The sequence below is a fragment of the Typopeltis vanoorti genome, chromosome 25 (genome assembly GCF_054136105.1).
Source record: "Typopeltis vanoorti isolate ZY-2024b chromosome 25, IOZ_Tvanoo_1.0, whole genome shotgun sequence".
Classification (NCBI taxonomy): domain Eukaryota; kingdom Metazoa; phylum Arthropoda; class Arachnida; order Uropygi; family Thelyphonidae; genus Typopeltis; species Typopeltis vanoorti.
Window position 1 is genome coordinate 21,915,186 of NC_143573.1, and position 18,545 is coordinate 21,933,730.

At 34.2% G+C, this 18,545-nt stretch overlaps 1 protein-coding gene across 1 annotated transcript in view; it reads left to right on the top strand.

The window, feature by feature from the left end:
- Window positions 1-18,545, top strand: part of LOC150092596 (phospholipid-transporting ATPase ABCA1-like) — a 982,930-nt gene that overhangs the window by 653,170 nt on the left and 311,215 nt on the right. Inside the window, exons 33-34 of the mRNA XM_090414749.1 lie at window positions 9,282-9,524; window positions 17,252-17,435. Coding sequence (XP_090270875.1) covers window positions 9,282-9,524; window positions 17,252-17,435 — 427 coding nt within the window. The remainder of the gene's footprint in view (window positions 1-9,281; window positions 9,525-17,251; window positions 17,436-18,545) is intronic.

The window sequence follows — 18,545 nt, forward strand, 5'->3', positions numbered from 1 at the left end:
TTTTTAGCTTCATGTAGCTGATAATTTAAGAGACTTACTAGCTTTTACATAGATTCGATGAGCTTTTGGAGACCTAAAAACTTCTTTTATTTTACAGCAGGTAGGGATAACCTGAGCTATCTTACATCACTTTAGGAAGATTATTCTGTTAATGCATTTAGCCTTCTTTACCAAAACTTTACCGTATCTAGCAGACTGTTTAATTATACAGTCTGCTAGAAAGGCGAAAATTATACTATTAAAAAAAAATCTTTTTACTTGAGATTTTCCATCATTAATTTTGTATTCAAGGTATATAATCTCTTATGAAGGCAGTAGGATTTTTATTCGAGAGGTGGTTCATCCTAACATACAGTTAACAAACAAAAATACTTTATAATGGGCAATAAATGGCATAGTGTGAATGGTGGATTATACAGTTGATGATAGTTCATTTGCTTTCCATTTCAGAGCATTCCTTTAACTTCAGAGGTGTTGTGTAATAATAATAATAATAATAATAATGTACTGTGCCATGTCAGTAAATGATTTGTTGTCACTTCAGTAGTCACACTGATTAAATAGACTTTCAAATGTACATTTTTGAAGTTACCAGAAGAATAAATGGTATTATTCGAAATATGGTGAACCATTGCTGCATTTCTGTTAACAAGGTATGTGAGGTGGATGGTTGAAGTCCACAGTTGCAATGTATGGTGCCAGTCAGTGAAATACCCCAATAAAGGTGATCAGTAAACAACTCCACTCTGTCTTCTACATCAGTCCCTCTACTCCCATTTTCATCTAACAATGGCATCCTTTCACAATCATTTCTCCTTCTACTGGTTGCATAATAAATGAATTCCTTTGGATTTTCTTTGGATCTCAGGGCTAATCTCTTCTCATATTCAAGTTTTGCCTTCCTTACCATGTTAGTCACTTTTCTAGCCTGAGCCTTACTTACTTTCCATCCCTCTCCTTTTACTTTTTCCATAACCTCCTTTTCATCTTCTGTTACTTTCTGTTGATTTATTTAGGTTCTTAACATCAACTGCTTTCTTCATTTCTCCAATAAAATGGTTCTGATGAAGCCTCCAGATTATAGGTGTTTGTGAAATTGCTTTTGGTTATTTCAGTTGTACTACTGTTCATCTAATTAAAAAAAAAAAAAGTTCCCTTTTTTTGAAAGTTCCCAATGATTGAGTTGCATATGGCAGAACTACAGCCAGCACACTATCTAATCACATTCTTATTTCTGCTCACCCTAATGATTAAGATTTTGTCATTCATCTAGTGATCTGGAACAAATCATAAAACATTTTTATATGCTACATTGAACTGGAGAGAGAAAAAAGGAGATATTATATAAGCATAAAAATGTGTATCTACAAGTCACTTGCAACAACTGAATTATTGTATAGTGTGTACATTGCCAGGAATATCAGTGACCTATGATGCTATATGCTTAAACCTTATCTGAATGGAATTGTTATAAAAATACAGACGTATCATGTTCTAAAAGAAAACTAAACATTTAGAGCATTAGAAAGCAGTTCATACTAAACATTAGATAAAATCACATGCAGTATTTCAAGATGGATCAAATATCATGATAGTGACTATTAAGTATTCTGTATAATGTCACTGTTCCTAACACTCCTCCAGAGTGAAGTTGCAACAATAAAGTGATATTTGTCCTTTGGTTGAAAAGATTTGAATTTTAATCATGTGTAAGGCATGAGTACTTTTCACCTAAAGGCTAGTTAAACCATATTGAGATGGGATGGTTTTTCTCATGGAAGCCCAGGTTTGTCATATTACAAAACAGGAAAATTGCTAGGAGAGTACACATATAATTGTTTTATGCAGATGTGGGTCATCTGTTCCAAGAAGTGGGGAAACAGCTGAAAAGATCCCATGACAGAAAATCAAGATGATAACTAGAACAATGGAAGCGCATATGACGACAAGGTGAGGGAATGTGGTCTTCCAAGTTTGAGAAATAGATGGAAAGGGGATATGTTAGAAACATATAATTAGTAAAGGGATCTTTTGGTATAGGTATAGGTGAGATTTTTGGCAGGTCGGTAGAACTTAGGATCATCCCTGGAAGCCAATCAAAGATATGATTAGAAAGTATCTACAATCCAGGTTCTTCTGGCATGATTCAAGTTTTGCAGAATGCACTACCACTAATTGTTTTGAGTACATCTTCAGTTAATGCATTCAAAGAAGGTGGGGGGGGGGGGGTGATAAGTATTTAAGCATGAGTGACTGAAAAGGTTTTTCTCTATGATTCCTTGTGATTCTCTGGAGAAGCTGTGATACTTCTAATAATAATCAATAAATTAAAGATGCCAAGAAATTATATTCTTGGTTTAATCCTTTATCCACGTATAGGCAAACAAAGTTTGCACCTGAAGTAACTTCAGGAGTGGGCAACTCGTATATAGAGGCTAATGACTTCACATCCCTTGCCTTAGTATCCCATAATGCAAAGCACATATCCTTATGGACATGTATAATGCTGTGCATTATGGGGATGGTCACTACCCAGACCAGTTTCGAGCTTTATTGAAGTCTCATCAGTGAGAGCCAGACCCAGAAGTGATACTAAGGTTGAAGTAATGCAGAAGTCATATTTCCATATACAAGTAGCCAAAAGATGTCACACCTTATTACTAAAATACTCTGGATTAGAGATCCAGTCCTGAAGTTACTTCAGGCGCAAACTTTGTTTGCTTACACTTGGATAAAGGATTAAACCAGGAATATAATTTCTTGGCATCTTTAATTTATAGTATAACCAAGTGGAAAAACTTTTAACATCTATCTCTAATCCAGAGTATTTAATGACTAACACATATGACATCCATAACACTATACTATTTTGAAAAATCCATGCCATTTTTTTACTTTTCTTCCATGTCGATGTCTGATTTGCCTTTCACTGCCATTTGATATCATTCACATCCTATTTGAGCATCATGTTTCTCACTCTGTGTTCTCATGTCCAACCTGAGTCACCCTGTTTCACTGTTTGTCTTGCACACTTGTTCTCTCATTATCTACATTCATGCTATCTGCTTCTTCATTCATAAACGGCACTTCAATATTTTCTTCCTTACTCAGTCAGTTTAAATAACAACTCTTGTATTATTTAAATAGGGTCCTTTTACAGATCAATGGCAAAGGAGACATCAACACTATTGAGAAAGTGTTAGATGAATGGTATGAGTTCAAAGGGCTCTTTAAAAATTTCTTTCAAGGATGTACAGAGGATGATTGGTTAACGAACATAATCTGTTCAAAGACAATGTTCACTACCCGAATTGTTCGTTAATCAATCATCGATTTACCATAAATTTTTATGGGAATTTGATTAATTCATTCTGGAGACCAAAAAAAAAAAATAAATAAAAAATTATATAATTTCTTACTATGTTTATTTATAATAACAATAATACATACATACACATTCTTGCATTTTCATCAGTCATGTTTTTTTTTTCCTTTTTGTGAGGTGTTAAAGAATCTGTTCAATGTCAATAGGCTTGGGGGATCTCTAGCTAATGCTAGAGATCCCCAAGCCTATTACCTCAACCTGGTTTGAGTGCCATTCTAAGACCATTGTTATGACATCCTCCCACTTCTTCAAAAGATCTTTAATAGCAGATGTTGGCATTGGACAATATCCTTCTTTTTTAATGAATTCTTGAAATTTGAGACACAACTTCTCAGCTTCTTCGTTATCTGCACTAGCAGACTCACCATGCATTACCACATGTTTAATGCTAGATCTCCTTCTAAACTTTTGCAAACCATCCTGCGGTAGCCTTTAATTCTATCTCCTCATGTGACGAATGTAGAGTTTGTTTCTTCAGTTCTTCAAAAATTTCTCTAGCCTTCTCTTGAATGATAGTCATACTAGTCAAACCATCTCTTTTCATTTCCCTTTCTTTTATCCAAACTAAAAGCAATCTCTCAATTTTTTCATGGATGGCACATCTCTGTTTCTCAGATGTGATTTTTGTTACTCCTTTAGTGCTTGAGTCCTCTTGATTATATCTTTCTTAGCTAAGATTGTGCCTACTGTAGACCTGTTCAAGCCATCCTGCCTAGCAACATCAGACATCCTCTGCCCACTCTCTATCTTGGCTGTTATCTCTTGCTTGGTTTCTATGGTGAGCACAGTTCTTGACACTCCACTCTTTTTAGGCCCATAATATTATCTTTTTTTTTTTTTTGAAATAAAAAGTTCAGAAAAGCACTTACAAAAATTCAGAGAACAGAAATCAACTAGCGCACAAAAAGGTTATGTATACAACTGCCAAAGTCTCGTTCCAGAAACCGTTCATAGATGGCAGTAAAATACAGTTCTACAAATCTTGCACACAGTGTTGCTTCTTCTTGTGTTTGTTCTGTGAGGTATTCATTATCTGAACATGTGTTCGTTGTTCTATTTGTTCGCAGTCCAAACTGTTCGTTAACCGATCACCCACTGTATTGGCAAAACTTTGTATCCTGTAGTGATGTTTTTTTTTCCCTCTCAAAACTCCTGACTCCTGAGAATCACCTCTGTGTTGTTAAAGTATCTACAGCTAACCCTGAATAAGGATTCAACCAAATGAATCTGATAAAAAATAAATTCAGATCATGTTTAGAAAACGATAGTGTGGTCTGATGATGGTCAGTTTAAATGGGCTCCACCCTCTCTTTACAATTTAAACCCAAGAAAACATAGACTTTCTTATATAATTCATGCCTACTAGTCACACCAAAATAGTTTGAATTATATATGATGAATTTCTTTCAATACTGATAAAAGATTTCTCATGTTTCTATGTCAATGATAATATTTATATGGGTTTTTATGCTGCAATATATATTTGTATAGATACTATTTACATGTTTTGTTATATTTTATGAATTGAATGAACTTGTTTATTTGCTCATAGTCATATATCACTGATAAAATGCAAGTTTTTAATTAATGTATAATAGGTGATGATAAAAAAATCAGTGTATTAAGTAGTTAACATATTTGGTTCAACATTGTCAGTTACATGGGATAAAACTTATCCATAGCATTTCATCTGTAATCTTGCAGTTTAACTCGCAATACAAGGAACAAAGTAAAATAAATATTTATTTAGCTATTAATATTTTGTTGGCTTTATACCAAGCATCATAGTTTTTTGCACTATGCATACATTGCCATCAGCAGAAGCAGTTTTAAAATTGTAACAATGCAAAGAATGAAGTCCTAATTGGTGTCTATTGATGGATAAAGAAAAGTTACAAGTTTTAAGTTGACCTTAAAATGACTGTCTCCTAGACTTTTAGTAAATTAATTTTGCCATACTTCTTGAGTTGGGAATGTTTTATATTTGCTAATGAGTCCAAAAATGCTCTCTCCAACTTGTAATGACTTCTTCAGCCTCTATTCTATAAACCTCTAGTATGAATGCATTAATTTACCAAAATGTTAGTAGATGGTCATTTTAAGATCAGCTTTTAATAGATAGCACCAAAATTAGAAATTTAGTTCTTTTGTTGTCCATTGCAATTTTTACACCCCTCCCACTAATAACATTGTTAATGCATAGTGTGATAAACTATTTATGTTCTAATGATACCAAATATAAAGCCAGCAGAATAGTAGCTGCTAAATAAATATCATATTTATTTTGTTCCTTCTTGTTGTTGTGAATTAAACCTCAAGATTACAGATGAACACCTGCCAACACTTTAGTTTACCTTCCAGCCATAGATTAACAAAAGTACATAAATTGACCAGGTCTGTGATTGAACACATGATTAGTGAGATATTCACATTTATTGGTGGTCCATCCCAAAATTTTTTGTACCCTACTGATAAGACTGAAATTTTTAATACATGACAAGAGGGAAGAGAATGGATGTTGTTACTGGAATATGAGGCAGAGTGTTGTTTGCAAGAAAATAAAAACTAGATTTCTTTTTCTTGGAGAATAGCAAACAAGTAGAATTAGTTGCCAAAGGGCATTATGACTACATTGTTAGCGAATCAATTTAAAAAGAGATATGATGGTCATTGTGCAGGTTATTGTGGACCACCAACAATGAGACCTCAGAAGCCATTGAGATGTTTGGATAATACTGTAAAATCTAAGTTTTCATAAAATGTGGTAAGTGGAATACATTGCCATACAGAAGTGATGAATGTTACTTCAGTGAATGAATTCAAAGAGAGAGAGAGAGAGAGAGAGAGATGATAGGCACCATATGGGTTAATTGTTCTCTGACAACAAATTCATGGAGATATCTAATTAATAATGAAGACATGTTACATGCTGAACTACGAAGATGGAAATTTGACAAACTCAGGAGAATGTTATCATTAGTTCAATAGTATCAGTTACTGAATGTCTAACAGATAAGCTTAGGTGTTGAAGGTTATTCATGACTTATTTTTAATATTAACAACACAGTGAACTATTTTCTAAAAAAAAAAAAAAGATGTTTTATTAACTTGCTTATACTTTGCTGAATTTCAAATCAGCATTGTCAGAGCAATGCAGCATGCATACATGACAGTGAGTAAGTGAAACAATACAATTATAATGGACAAAAGATCTCAGGTTCTAATTTGATGTTAAAAAAAAATTACAGCTATATGAGAGTTGCTTTTAGTGTAACATTCTCCAAAATGTTTGGCAAATTAATGCGACCATATATGTTCAGGTCAGGAATATTCTTCATAGCCGTGGTTGACTCTAAAAATAACCTTTCGGATCTGTAATGACTTCTAAATAGCACATTAGTTTTCTTCCATTTAATCCTCTGTGAAAAGGTGTCCAAAGCGTGGTCAGCCAGTCCTGACTTACCATAATAATGGTAGTGAATGTATTTTTTATGTTCTTCCAAGCAGATGTTAACAGATCTCCCTGTCTGCCCATAGTAGGCCAAGTTGCAGTCACAAGATACTTCATACACTCCAGGGTATGCTAGTATTTAGTATTTAGTCCCTAAGTTTATCCTTAGTAGAGCAGATCAGAGTTGATAGTTTAATGAGGTTTGAATGTGGTGCAAAGACCATGTTTCATTAGTACTTGCTATCTTTTTCTGATGTACTTCTGCCATAGGGAATAGAAATGGTAATGTTGTGTTCACCTATTGTTTATTTGGTGTTGTTAATATGTTAAAAATAAGTCATGAGTTATTGATTGGGAACGATATCAGAATTGCATGGGAAGCTTTGAAAAGGTACATAAATGAGATAATATCTGAATTTGCTTGAAGAACAGATAGGATGGAAGTGAAATAGATGTGCAACCTTATTAAGCAAGTGATCCATATGAAGATGATGTGGAAGGAATATTGTGAGAATAAAAGTGAGAAAAGTTATGAAATGTATAAAGTACAGGCCAGAAAACTTACAATGCGTTTAAGTTTTCTGGCATACCTCTAGCATACCCTGGTGAGAGTTCAGAACATGAAAAGAAATTAGCTGTGTATTCTAAAGGCAACCCAAAAGAATTGTATTGCCATCCTGCAAGTAAAAGAAAAAATAAATGTGGAAGAATAGCTTTAATGAATGCAGACAATACTCTTGTGTCAGAAGCAGATGAGATTGTTCAAATAATGAGTGCTCACTTTGCTAAGATGTATGTAATATGGTGTGCAGTGCTAACGCTACCCTTGGAGAAGAGATGGAGATACATGAGAATGAGATTCAAGAGCTACTGCATAACCTGGGTAACAGTTTCATAATGTGACCTGATATAGGATATCAGTGCAGGTCTAAAGAAATGTTCAGCTGAAATGGTGTGTCCCTTGGCATGTTTGTATAACTTGAGTCTCTGCTCAGGAAAGATCCTACAGCAATGGAAAAAGTATGTGATAGTTGTACAACAGTGGTGCAAAAAAAACTAACATGTCTGACTACTGACCTATCAATATCTCTGGAGTGGTGGTGAAGATTTTAGAGAAGTTGGTAAGAAATGGATTGACTGGTTAACTGTACTTTGCAAATAACATCATGGGTTTACTAAATTAGTAAATATATGGAATAATATAATTTCTTGGCATCATTAATTTATAACAGTTACTGAAGGTAGGTCATATTGTGTTACAGCTAAATTGGATAAAAGGAATGGATAGACTATGATACTGTTAGATTTTGCTAAGGCATTTGATAGGTTACCACATGAAAGGCTGTTCAATAAATTGGAGAATATAGGATTGGAATAGAAACTATTAACTTAGATAAGTGGGTGGCTGACAGATAGGTATCAGAAAGTGGTATATGGTGGGTGTGAATCTACCATATGTAAGGTGACCAGTGTGTACCCAGAGATCAGCCATTGGACTGTTGTTGTTCGTTCTATACATTAATGATATCTGGATGGACCTGATATGAGATGTCAATTATTTGTTGATGATACAAATATAGGCAAGGCAATTAAGATGCTACTGATATACAGTTACGGAATTCTTTGAATAAGCTGGAACAGTGAAAAAATGATAACGGCACTATCAATTCAATGTAATTAGTGTAAAGTTATGTACTTTGCATGTTCTTTCCAGCGACATATTTGGTGGGATTATTTTACAAGAAATTGGTGAGGTTAGGATCTGGGAGTTATGATGGATATTAAACTAAAGTTCAAAGGTTACATTGCAAAAATTGCATTATAACTCAGAGGATACTTGCAACATTGAAATGAATATTGCAAGTATCCTCTGACTGAGGATAAGGAAATCATTTTGCCTATTTATAAGGCCTTGACTACTGTATGCAGATTTGGTCTCCTAGGTTCAGAGAAGATAAAGAAACTGTGGAAAGGGACAGATTAAAAGTATGTGAACTGCAGACACTGATAAATAGGAAAAAGAAAGGTGATATATTAGAGGTCTAGAAACAAAATTTTTGTAACATTAGAAGGAAAGTAATGAGAGGACAAATCTCACAGAGCAGTGAGTGAGTGGAACAGTTTGCCTGTTGCAGTATTGAGTGCATCCAGTGGGAATGAGTTTAACAGAAGATATGACAGCTGGTGTTGGTTATCTACACCAGCCATGTAGATAAAAATTTGTAACCTCCCTTGTTGAGTCCTTGGCCCCCTGGATTTCTTTGATGATAATGATAATGATAATAATAATAAAATAATAATAATAATGTGTATAAAATTAAAAATTTATTCAGAAACTTAAAAAATATTAACATTAAAATTATATGTATTTAAAAATATCAATAGCATTTTTTTTTTATTTGTCATATTTTTCTTTACTGGTATGTTTCAAATTATTTATCTTAGAGATCTACCTTGCCATCCCACACCTGTAAATCATTCTCATCTGCTGCCTAAGCATAACTCACCAAGCTTTTATGATTTGCCATCTTGTAATTGTGATGTGGGAACCATGCAATGTCCAGTGCAGGCTGCAGGTCCTGAGCCCCCTCAGATTAAAGTTAGTACTACAGATATTCTTATTAACATGACTGGAAGAAATATTAGTGACTGGATCTTGAAAACAAGAAAGCAGTACTATAAGCAAAGGTATTACTGAATATCTGTAGAAAATCATTAAGAGATTTTTTCCAGCTTATATTTTATACAGAAGTCAGAAATTTTGCTAATTTTTGTAAATTAAAAGCAAATTTAAATTATGAATCAGTAATAATATCACTTTTGTAATTTGAGTTCAAGTATAAAACATATCTTGTTTCATCTGTGAATGAGACATCCAGGCACAATGAAATAGTGACCACTGTGATAAACATTGACTTCAGTACAAAAAAACAAACTGTGTCAGTCAACACTTTTATACAAGTATTTTTATGTGATGTGTGTGTGGGTATGTTCATGCACACACACACGTATATAATATATATGTATGTATGTGTGTGTGTATATATATATATATATATATATATATATAAATAAAAGCTTTAAAATGGCATGAACCTGAAACAAAAGTAGGATATACCAGAATTCTTATGATGTTTTATATGTTTATCATTTACATTGTATAAAAACTATCTTTTTTCTATCTTCTTCTATCTTTTTGATAAATTTAAAAGACAGTACAGGGCACTTACCTAATTTTAAAAATAAATAAATAAATAAATTACTTTTCTGAAGAACAAAAATGAGAAATCCTGGAAACTGCTGATCACATCTACAGTTGAAAAATTAATGGTTTATGCAAATGTGAGATGAAGGGGTACACTTCAGTTCTCAATCAGCTTGAATACCTTCAAAAAATTCGATACAACTCACCAAGTATTAAGTATTTATTTTTTTACATTTATTTATAACTAATTGTGGTTTCTTTGAAGTATAAGCATAGCTCACCAAGCTTTCATAATTTGCCATCTTGTAATGATCACATGGGAACCACACATAAAAATTTTTAATATCACTTCTTTCTGAACAAGTTCTAACTAATGGTAGTTAACAGTTCAACAACAAACTCATCCAACCAGTCCCTTTCTCACTCTCTATCTACTTTCTTTATTCTATCTACCTGCACTTTCTAGACCATCCTTCCTCACTCAGTGGTCCATTAAGTTTAACTTTTTTTTTTGGGGGGGGGGGGCTCTTTTATTATTTTTTTTAATTTTACTCTCGTCTCCATAATGCATAGCACTAATTGAAAAGAGAGTTCTTTTCCTTGTAAAGTTGTTTCTGCCTGGTCTCTAATGAGAACCAGTTGTTGAAATGGCTGTCAGAATAAAGAAACCTTCAAAAGAAGCAATAAAAGTAAATATATGAACTCTTGAACGCAGTTTGTCTTTTTAAATATTGCAATACTACAGCAAGCTTCATCAAAAATACTGAAAGCTGTTGTTATCATAAGCTGTCTGATCAATTTCAAAATGCTTTAAATTCAAATGTTTGCTGTGAATTTAATTATTTTTATCAGAACAAATGATTTGAAAGTTGAAGCACATAATCTGAGAGAAAATATTATTACTATTAAAATATTAAAGAATTTCTGAGTGAAGCAAAAAAGAAAGACAAAAGAGTGAGGATGACGAGTCTAGTGAGCAGAGTCAGAAAACGGTGATTCCAAGTGATGAGAAATTGTGAGTGGAATGAGATAGAAAGAGAGAGCAGTAGCATGTTATGGATGAGCCTAAGAGATTAGTTTGGTTAAGAAAGACAAGTGAAATTGCTTACCAAATTTCCTATCATATAGGCAATATGATAGGGAATTTGGTCGAGAAATCTCCAGTTTTGTGTTTGAGCTAGTCATTATCTTTGTCAGATCCTTTCTTCGGTGAAATTAAATGGTGAACAGCACTCATTATATTTGATTTATGGAGTCACCTGCCATTTCAGATAAAACTGATTGGCTGTCAGACAGGTATCAGTAGGTTCTATATGGAGGAGTGGTATTCAATAAGAGGAAGATTACTAGTGGAGTGCCACAGGGATCTGTTTTGGGACCATTATTGTTTAATTTTTACGTTAATAACATTGAGACCAGCTTAACTGGAGACGTGCAGCTGTTTGTAGATGATACAAAGTTGGGAAGGGCTATGAGAAGTAGAGCAGACATTGTGACCTTGCATGAGGATCTGAATAGACTATGTGAGGAAGCAAATAATTGGAGCTGTCAGTTTAATGTTGCAAAGTGAAAGAGCTTAAAATTTGGTAAGCAAGGTGAGGATGCAGAGTATACAGTTAATGAATAAATTCTGAAGGATGTGGAGGAGATGAGAGATCTGGGAGTGATGGTGGACAGACTCTTGAATCTAAACCTTTAGGGATGTTCTTGCCATCCCTAAAGTATGGGAAATTGTCATACAAAATTGTTTAAAAATAACTTAACTGTAATGTAATTTTAATTTAATTTAATTCAATTTAATCTAATTTAAGTTCAGGCCGCAACGTGCCACTGCACGCAATTTGGATTCCATTGTACGTACGCACCCTATACTTTGTGTCATTCCTAGTATTGTTTTATTGTACTGATGATGTCCTAAGATACCTAGGACTAAATATTTACGTAATAAAAAACCTACTACTGTGGTTTATGTGTGTTAATTTAGTCATGAATTCTCCACAGGTTTCTCTATATAATCAAATTTTAATATTGTTTCCCTGATAATGTCTCAGTAGGGCTTCAGCACTTTCTTGATATAAGTGTTCATATTTATATGAAGATCTGTCTAGGAGTTTTGTCTTTTCCCAGTGGATCTTGTGGTTTGGATTTTCAACTCCGTATTGAGCGAGGCCTGATTTTTGTGGTTTGATGAGGTGGATATGGTCTTGATGTTCCAAAATGCATTTAAAAACTGATCTGCCTGTCTGTCCATAATAAGAGAGTTTATAGGAGCATGGAACCTCGTATACACCAGGTAGTAGCATAGGTGAAAGTTTGTCTTTGGGCGAAGGTAACAGGAAATAGCAAAAATAATTTTCGATGCCAAACCTTCAGTCTTAAACATTCTGCCTTCAGAATTGAAGGCTCTTACTTCCTTAAAATATAATAAAAACATAATCATCACCAGAGCCGACAAAGGAAATACCACAGTGGTGCTTGATACTGTTTCATATGACCAAAAAATGAATCTATTACTCCAAGACCGAAATACTTATGCAAAACTTGACTATGATCCCACAAAAAGACAGCTGAAGAAACTGAACAAGTTACTCGATGAAACAAAGTCTTTAGATGAAGAAACTTCAAAAAACCTCAAGACATATCATGCTAGACCTCTGAGAATATACGGTTTACCCAAACTTCACAAGAACAATGTCCCACTCAGCCCTATCGTTGATTCAATTAGCAGCCCAACTTACAAGTTATCAAAATTCTTATCCAACCTTCTCCGTCCCCACATAGGCTATTCATCCTCTTCAATAAAAAATTCCACAGAATTTCATGCCAAAATAAAAGACTTTCAACTGCTGAAAACAGACATGCTAATTCTTTCTTTTAAGCTTACACGGTGATCTGAATGCATTTTTGAAAATTATGGAGACAACTACCGTGTTTGAATAAAAACTTTAGTTTAATATAACTAAAATCTACATTCGACGTTTCGACCTTTATATCAAGGTCATCTTCTGGAGCATACAACTATACACAGAAAACAAGCTACACTACAATCAAACTGGTTTGTTAAAGACACTGACAAAAAAACATATATATATATATATATATATATATATATATGTTAAGAATACCAAGCAATTTTTAAACCTCGTTTTACTCCATTTCCCAAGTAAACAAACAGACAAATAAGTCAAGTTTGCGCCTGCAAGTGATGCAAGTCTAGCTGATCCTACAGGTAGTGCAAGACCAAGGCAACTCGTGGTAAAGGTGGCATAAGCTCTGATCACTAATCTTTATATTTACCCTTAATGCCAAAACACATCTCCAAGAAGGAGATGCATGATGTTTTGTATTAAAGGCAAGAGGCCACTACCCAGACCGGTTTCGACCTTTATTGAGGTCTCATCAGTGGGAGCTAGGCTAGAAATACCAAGATTTAGTAATACAGAGCTCATAAGTATTTTACCAGAACAAGTTGCCATAAGATGTTTTAACCTTATTAAATAAAAATCTCTGGAGGAGATATAAATGTAGAAAGTATTTTACCTTGGGTATAATAAATGTTAAGAATACCAAGCAATTTTTAAACCTGGTTTTACTCCATTTCCCAAGTAAACAAACAGACAAATAAGTCAAGTTTGCACCTGCAAGTGATGCAAGTCAATGCCACCTTTACCACGAGTTGCCTTGGTCTTGCACTACCTGTAGGATCAGCTAGACTTGCATCACTTGCAGGCGCAAACTTGACTTATTTGTCTGTTTGTTTACTTGGGAAATGGAGTAAAACCAGGTTTAAAAATTGCTTGGTATTCTTAACATTTATTATACCCAAGGTAAAATACTTTTTACATATATATATATATATGTTTTTTTTTTTGTCACCAGAGGTCAGGCCAACAATTGTTGTAGCGGTTGGTCAGTGTCTTTAACAAACCAGTTCAATTGTACTGTAGCTTGTTTTCTGTGTATAGTTGTATGCTCCAGAAGATAACCTTCACATAAAGGTCTAAACGTCGAATGTAGATTTTAGTTATATTAAACTAAAGTTTTTATTCAAACACGGTAGTTGTCTCCATAATTTTCAAAAATGCAGACATGCTAATTAGCTTTGACATCATTTCGCTCTTCACCAATATCCCCCATAAAGAAACTGTAGACCTGTTAAATCAAAAATTTCCATCAGATATTGTTGAACTTTTCAAATTTGTGATCACTTCCGGTTACTTCACATGGAAAGGAAAAATCTACAAGCAAGAGGAGGGAAGAACAATGGGGTCCCCCTTGTCACCCAACTTGGCAGACCTGTTTATAGAACATCTTGAAGAAAAAATTCTTGCATTTAAACCCAAACCAAAACTCTGGCTTCGATATGTCGATGATATCTTTGCAGTCTGGAGTCATTCCAAACAAGAGCTACTTCAGTTTTTAGAAAAAATCAACCTTCTTCATCCATGCATCAAATTTACATTAGATAAAGAATCCCCACAGGGCATCCCCTTTCTGGATTTACACATCCAAAGAAAAGAAGATGGTTCCATTTCCACCTCTGTCTATCTCAAGCCGACATTTTCAGGTCGCTACATTCACCATACTTCTGCTCACCATCCCTCTCAAAAATTTGGCATCATTAAATCATTGGTAACCAGAGCACACAGATTTTGCTCTTGAAGTTGAAAGTTTATTTTTCACTTGGTCAGACTATAATAAATTTAGTTTAATCCTTTATCCAAGTGTGTGCAAACAAAGTTTGCGCCTGAAAGTATCTTCAGGACTGGGGTAAAGTGGTACAACACTGGACGACTCCTTGCAAAGGTGGAGCAAGCGACTAACACTCCTATCTCGGTATCTCCCATAATGCACAACACATCTTGCGGATATGTATAATGTTATGCATTAAGGGAAGGGCCACTACCCAGACTAGTTTCGACCTTTATTGAGGTCTCTTCAGTGGAAGCCAGGCCCAAGTGGAGATACCAAGGCAGAAGCATTAGCAAGGTCATCTCCTCCTATAGGAGCTGCCAAACAGTGTGCCATCTTTTTATTAAATTACTCTGGATTTAGAGAAAGATGTTGAAAGTTTATTTTCACTTGGTCAGACTATAATAAATTTAGTTTAATCCTTTATCCAAGTGTGTGCAAACAAAGTTTGTGCCTGAAAGTATCTTCAGGACTGGGGTAAAGTGTTGTACCACTTTACCCCAGTCCTGAAGATACTTTCAGGTGCAAACTTTGTTTGCACACACTTGGATAAAGGATTAAACTAAATTTATTACAGATTTTGCTCCTCCGAGGATTCTCTAAAACAAGAATTGGAAATAATCAAAAACACAGCCACTCTAAATGGATACAATCTCAAAACAACTCAAAAAATCACCAGCAACTTCTCTACACACATCAACCTAGACAAGAACAAGCCCATAGGATTCTCATACCTTATATCAAAGGCATCTCTGAATGGCTCTTGAAAATTATGAAGAAATACAATCTTACTGCCACCTACAAACCCATCAACCAGGTCCACAACCTGTTACCTTCGCCCAAAGACAAACTTTCACCTATGCTACTACCTGGTGTATACGAGGTTCCTTGCTCCTGTAAATTCTCCTATTATGGACAGACAAGCAGATCAGTTGTTAAATGCATTTGAGAACATCAAGACCATATCCGCCTCATCAAACAGCAAAAATCAGGCCTCGCTCAACACGGAGTTGAAAACTCAAACCACAAGATCCACTGGGAAAAGACAAAACTCCTACACAGATCTTCGTATAAATATGAATGCTTATATAAAGAAAGTGCTGAAGCCCTACTTCACAGACCAAATCTAAACCGCAATGATGTTCTTGTCATCCCTAAAGTATGGGAAATTGTCATACAGAATTGTGTAAAAATAACTTAACTGTAATTTAATTTAATTTAATTAATTTAATTCAATTTAATGTAATTTAAGTTCAGGCTGCAACGTGCCACTGCATGCAATTTGGATTCCATTGTATGTATGCACCCTATCCTTTGTGTCATTCCTAGTATTGTTCTACTGTACTGATGATGTCCTAGGATACCTAGGATGAAATATTTACGTAATAAAAAACCTACTACTGTGGTTCACTTGTGTTAATTTAGTCAATATTAAAATTGCAAATACAAAATTGCACAAAGCAAGTAGAAAAGATCAGACTGAAAGGCTGTTCTTTTCTAAAGTTCTATGAGGGATGCCCTCTATGGATGCTGTTGGCTAGCTTTAGCTGTTAGGCAGAATGCCTAAGAATTAAAGTTTCCCAAATCTTGGGTAGTTGAATACAACCATATTTATTAAGATTAGGTTGTTTTTTTAAGTCTGCTGCTGATTTAAAAAAAAAAATTTTCAAATTTGAATTTGTTGTGATGAAGCATAATAGTTTTCTTCTTTTTTGATTCTGTGCAAGGTATCCAAGGCATGGTCATTTATACCTTACTGACTGATAAATCCATATAAAGAGAAAGAAAATATTTATCTTGCTGATCCAAAAGCCTCTGGATTTGTTGGTATCATATTTGGTCCTATGTACTATCTAGCATACAACCTGCCAAATCATTTTACTGCTGCACTCTTAAATGGGGAATGTCTTAATCCCATGAGCAACAGGCATGTCTTTGAAAGATATCATCTGCACTGTATGTCAGAAGACAGGAAAAGAGAATCCTGAGTGCTTGCACTGGAGACCAAAGATTGTGGCAAGCCACTTTAGGATGGTAGTTTGCTGCTGCCTAGTTTCATGTAGAGGTCTAGTTGGCATTACCTCCAGCTAGGGAAGGGATGATTTTGCAGTGGTCATACTCACTGGATATACACCAGAATCTCATTTATGGAAACAGGCTACACAACTCTGAGAAGCTAATATTACACATAGACTTTCCTTTAGTCTGAAAATTGTAGTCCATAGCCTTATTTGCAGATGAGTTAGTTCTAATATGGAGGTGATGAGGATTTTCCTCCTAAAACCTGAGTTTTTAACCCTGTAAAACAGACAAACACTAAAGAACATGTAATTATTAAACAAAATATAATCACAAATATCCAGGATTTTTTAATATCATATAGACTTTGAAAGAGCAGGGTATTAAGAGTAACATAAAAAGATTTTATTCTGTCTGATTATCTGAAAGCTGTAATATAATTTAATTGCACTAGTGGATATCTGTATTGTGTAATTATTATTATTTTTTTTTTTTCCAGATATGGTGGCTTTACATTTGGCTTTAAGAATCCAACATCCCATTTGAATTTTACCATGATACATTATCTTATTCAAAAAGTAGTAGGCAAATGGTTATCTTCAGACCAGCTCTCTGGAGTTCATGGAATTTTGATCTCACTAGAAAAAAATTTGCATAACTTGAAAGTATTTGACAATGTAAAGGTATGCATCAATGTTATGATATTTGTAAACATTGTTTTTTAAATGAGAATAGTTTGCTGCTAATAGTGAATTGTATAGTAGAGATTTTTTGACATCTTATTAGTAGGAAACTTTAATGGCAGCATTATGAAAAATAGCTCCATAAATGCATATATATCTGTAAATTCTTTCAGAATGCTGAAAATATAATCTATAGATCACTCAGACTCTGATTATGGATTTTCTGAGTAATTCGTATTAACCAAAATACAGATCTAATGCCTTGTTATAGTTGATCAACTATAGAAAGTGATATGGTGATCAAGGATATAGTGATGAGGGTTGCTATGTAGATGGCTACTCTGTTTTGTTCTGCTTGTGAAAATAGTTTACGAAAACTATTTACAAAAATTTGACTTAAAAAATTGTAGATATCAACATTAAATTACATGTAACACATTTAATAACACAGTCTAATTTCTGTAGGTTTTTTTTTTTTAATTTCAAATAAAAAGATAATGCACTTATGTTTTTAGATATCGTATAATATCCTGATAGTACTTTTGTTTGAAAAGATATAGATTCAGATCTCATCTAGAATGCAAGAAACATTCATAAAGCTTCAAGTGAAGATGATTAAATTGCCACATATAGAGGCAGTAAGGTTTTTCATTCCGGAAACTTGAACTCCCTACCCCTCCACCAGTGCAAATAAAAAAAAACTTATTAGAGAACATAATGTACAAGCTTTGACAGATATAGCAGACTACATTTAGCTTCACCTAGCTATTCCAGTCCTACCTTCCTAGTAGTCTAGCCTGTTTTATATGTGGGATTCTGTCAGCCTTGGCTCATATTCATGTTGTAAAAGCATATCTGCTTTGTTCTTACATACAGTCCTTCTATGGTATGCTAAACACCTGCCAAGACTGGGAACTTAGGAACCCCTCCCTGCTTCTGCATTTGAAGGTTTGGCACAAATTGGTTCTTCAGTCAACTGCTAAATAGTACATGGCAGTGAGCATGATGAGAATGCATCTCACAGTTTCACATTAGCTAGCAAATAATCCTGTTTTTCCACTTCTGTCAGAGCATAACTAGGGATTTTATACATAGATCTATGCATTTACA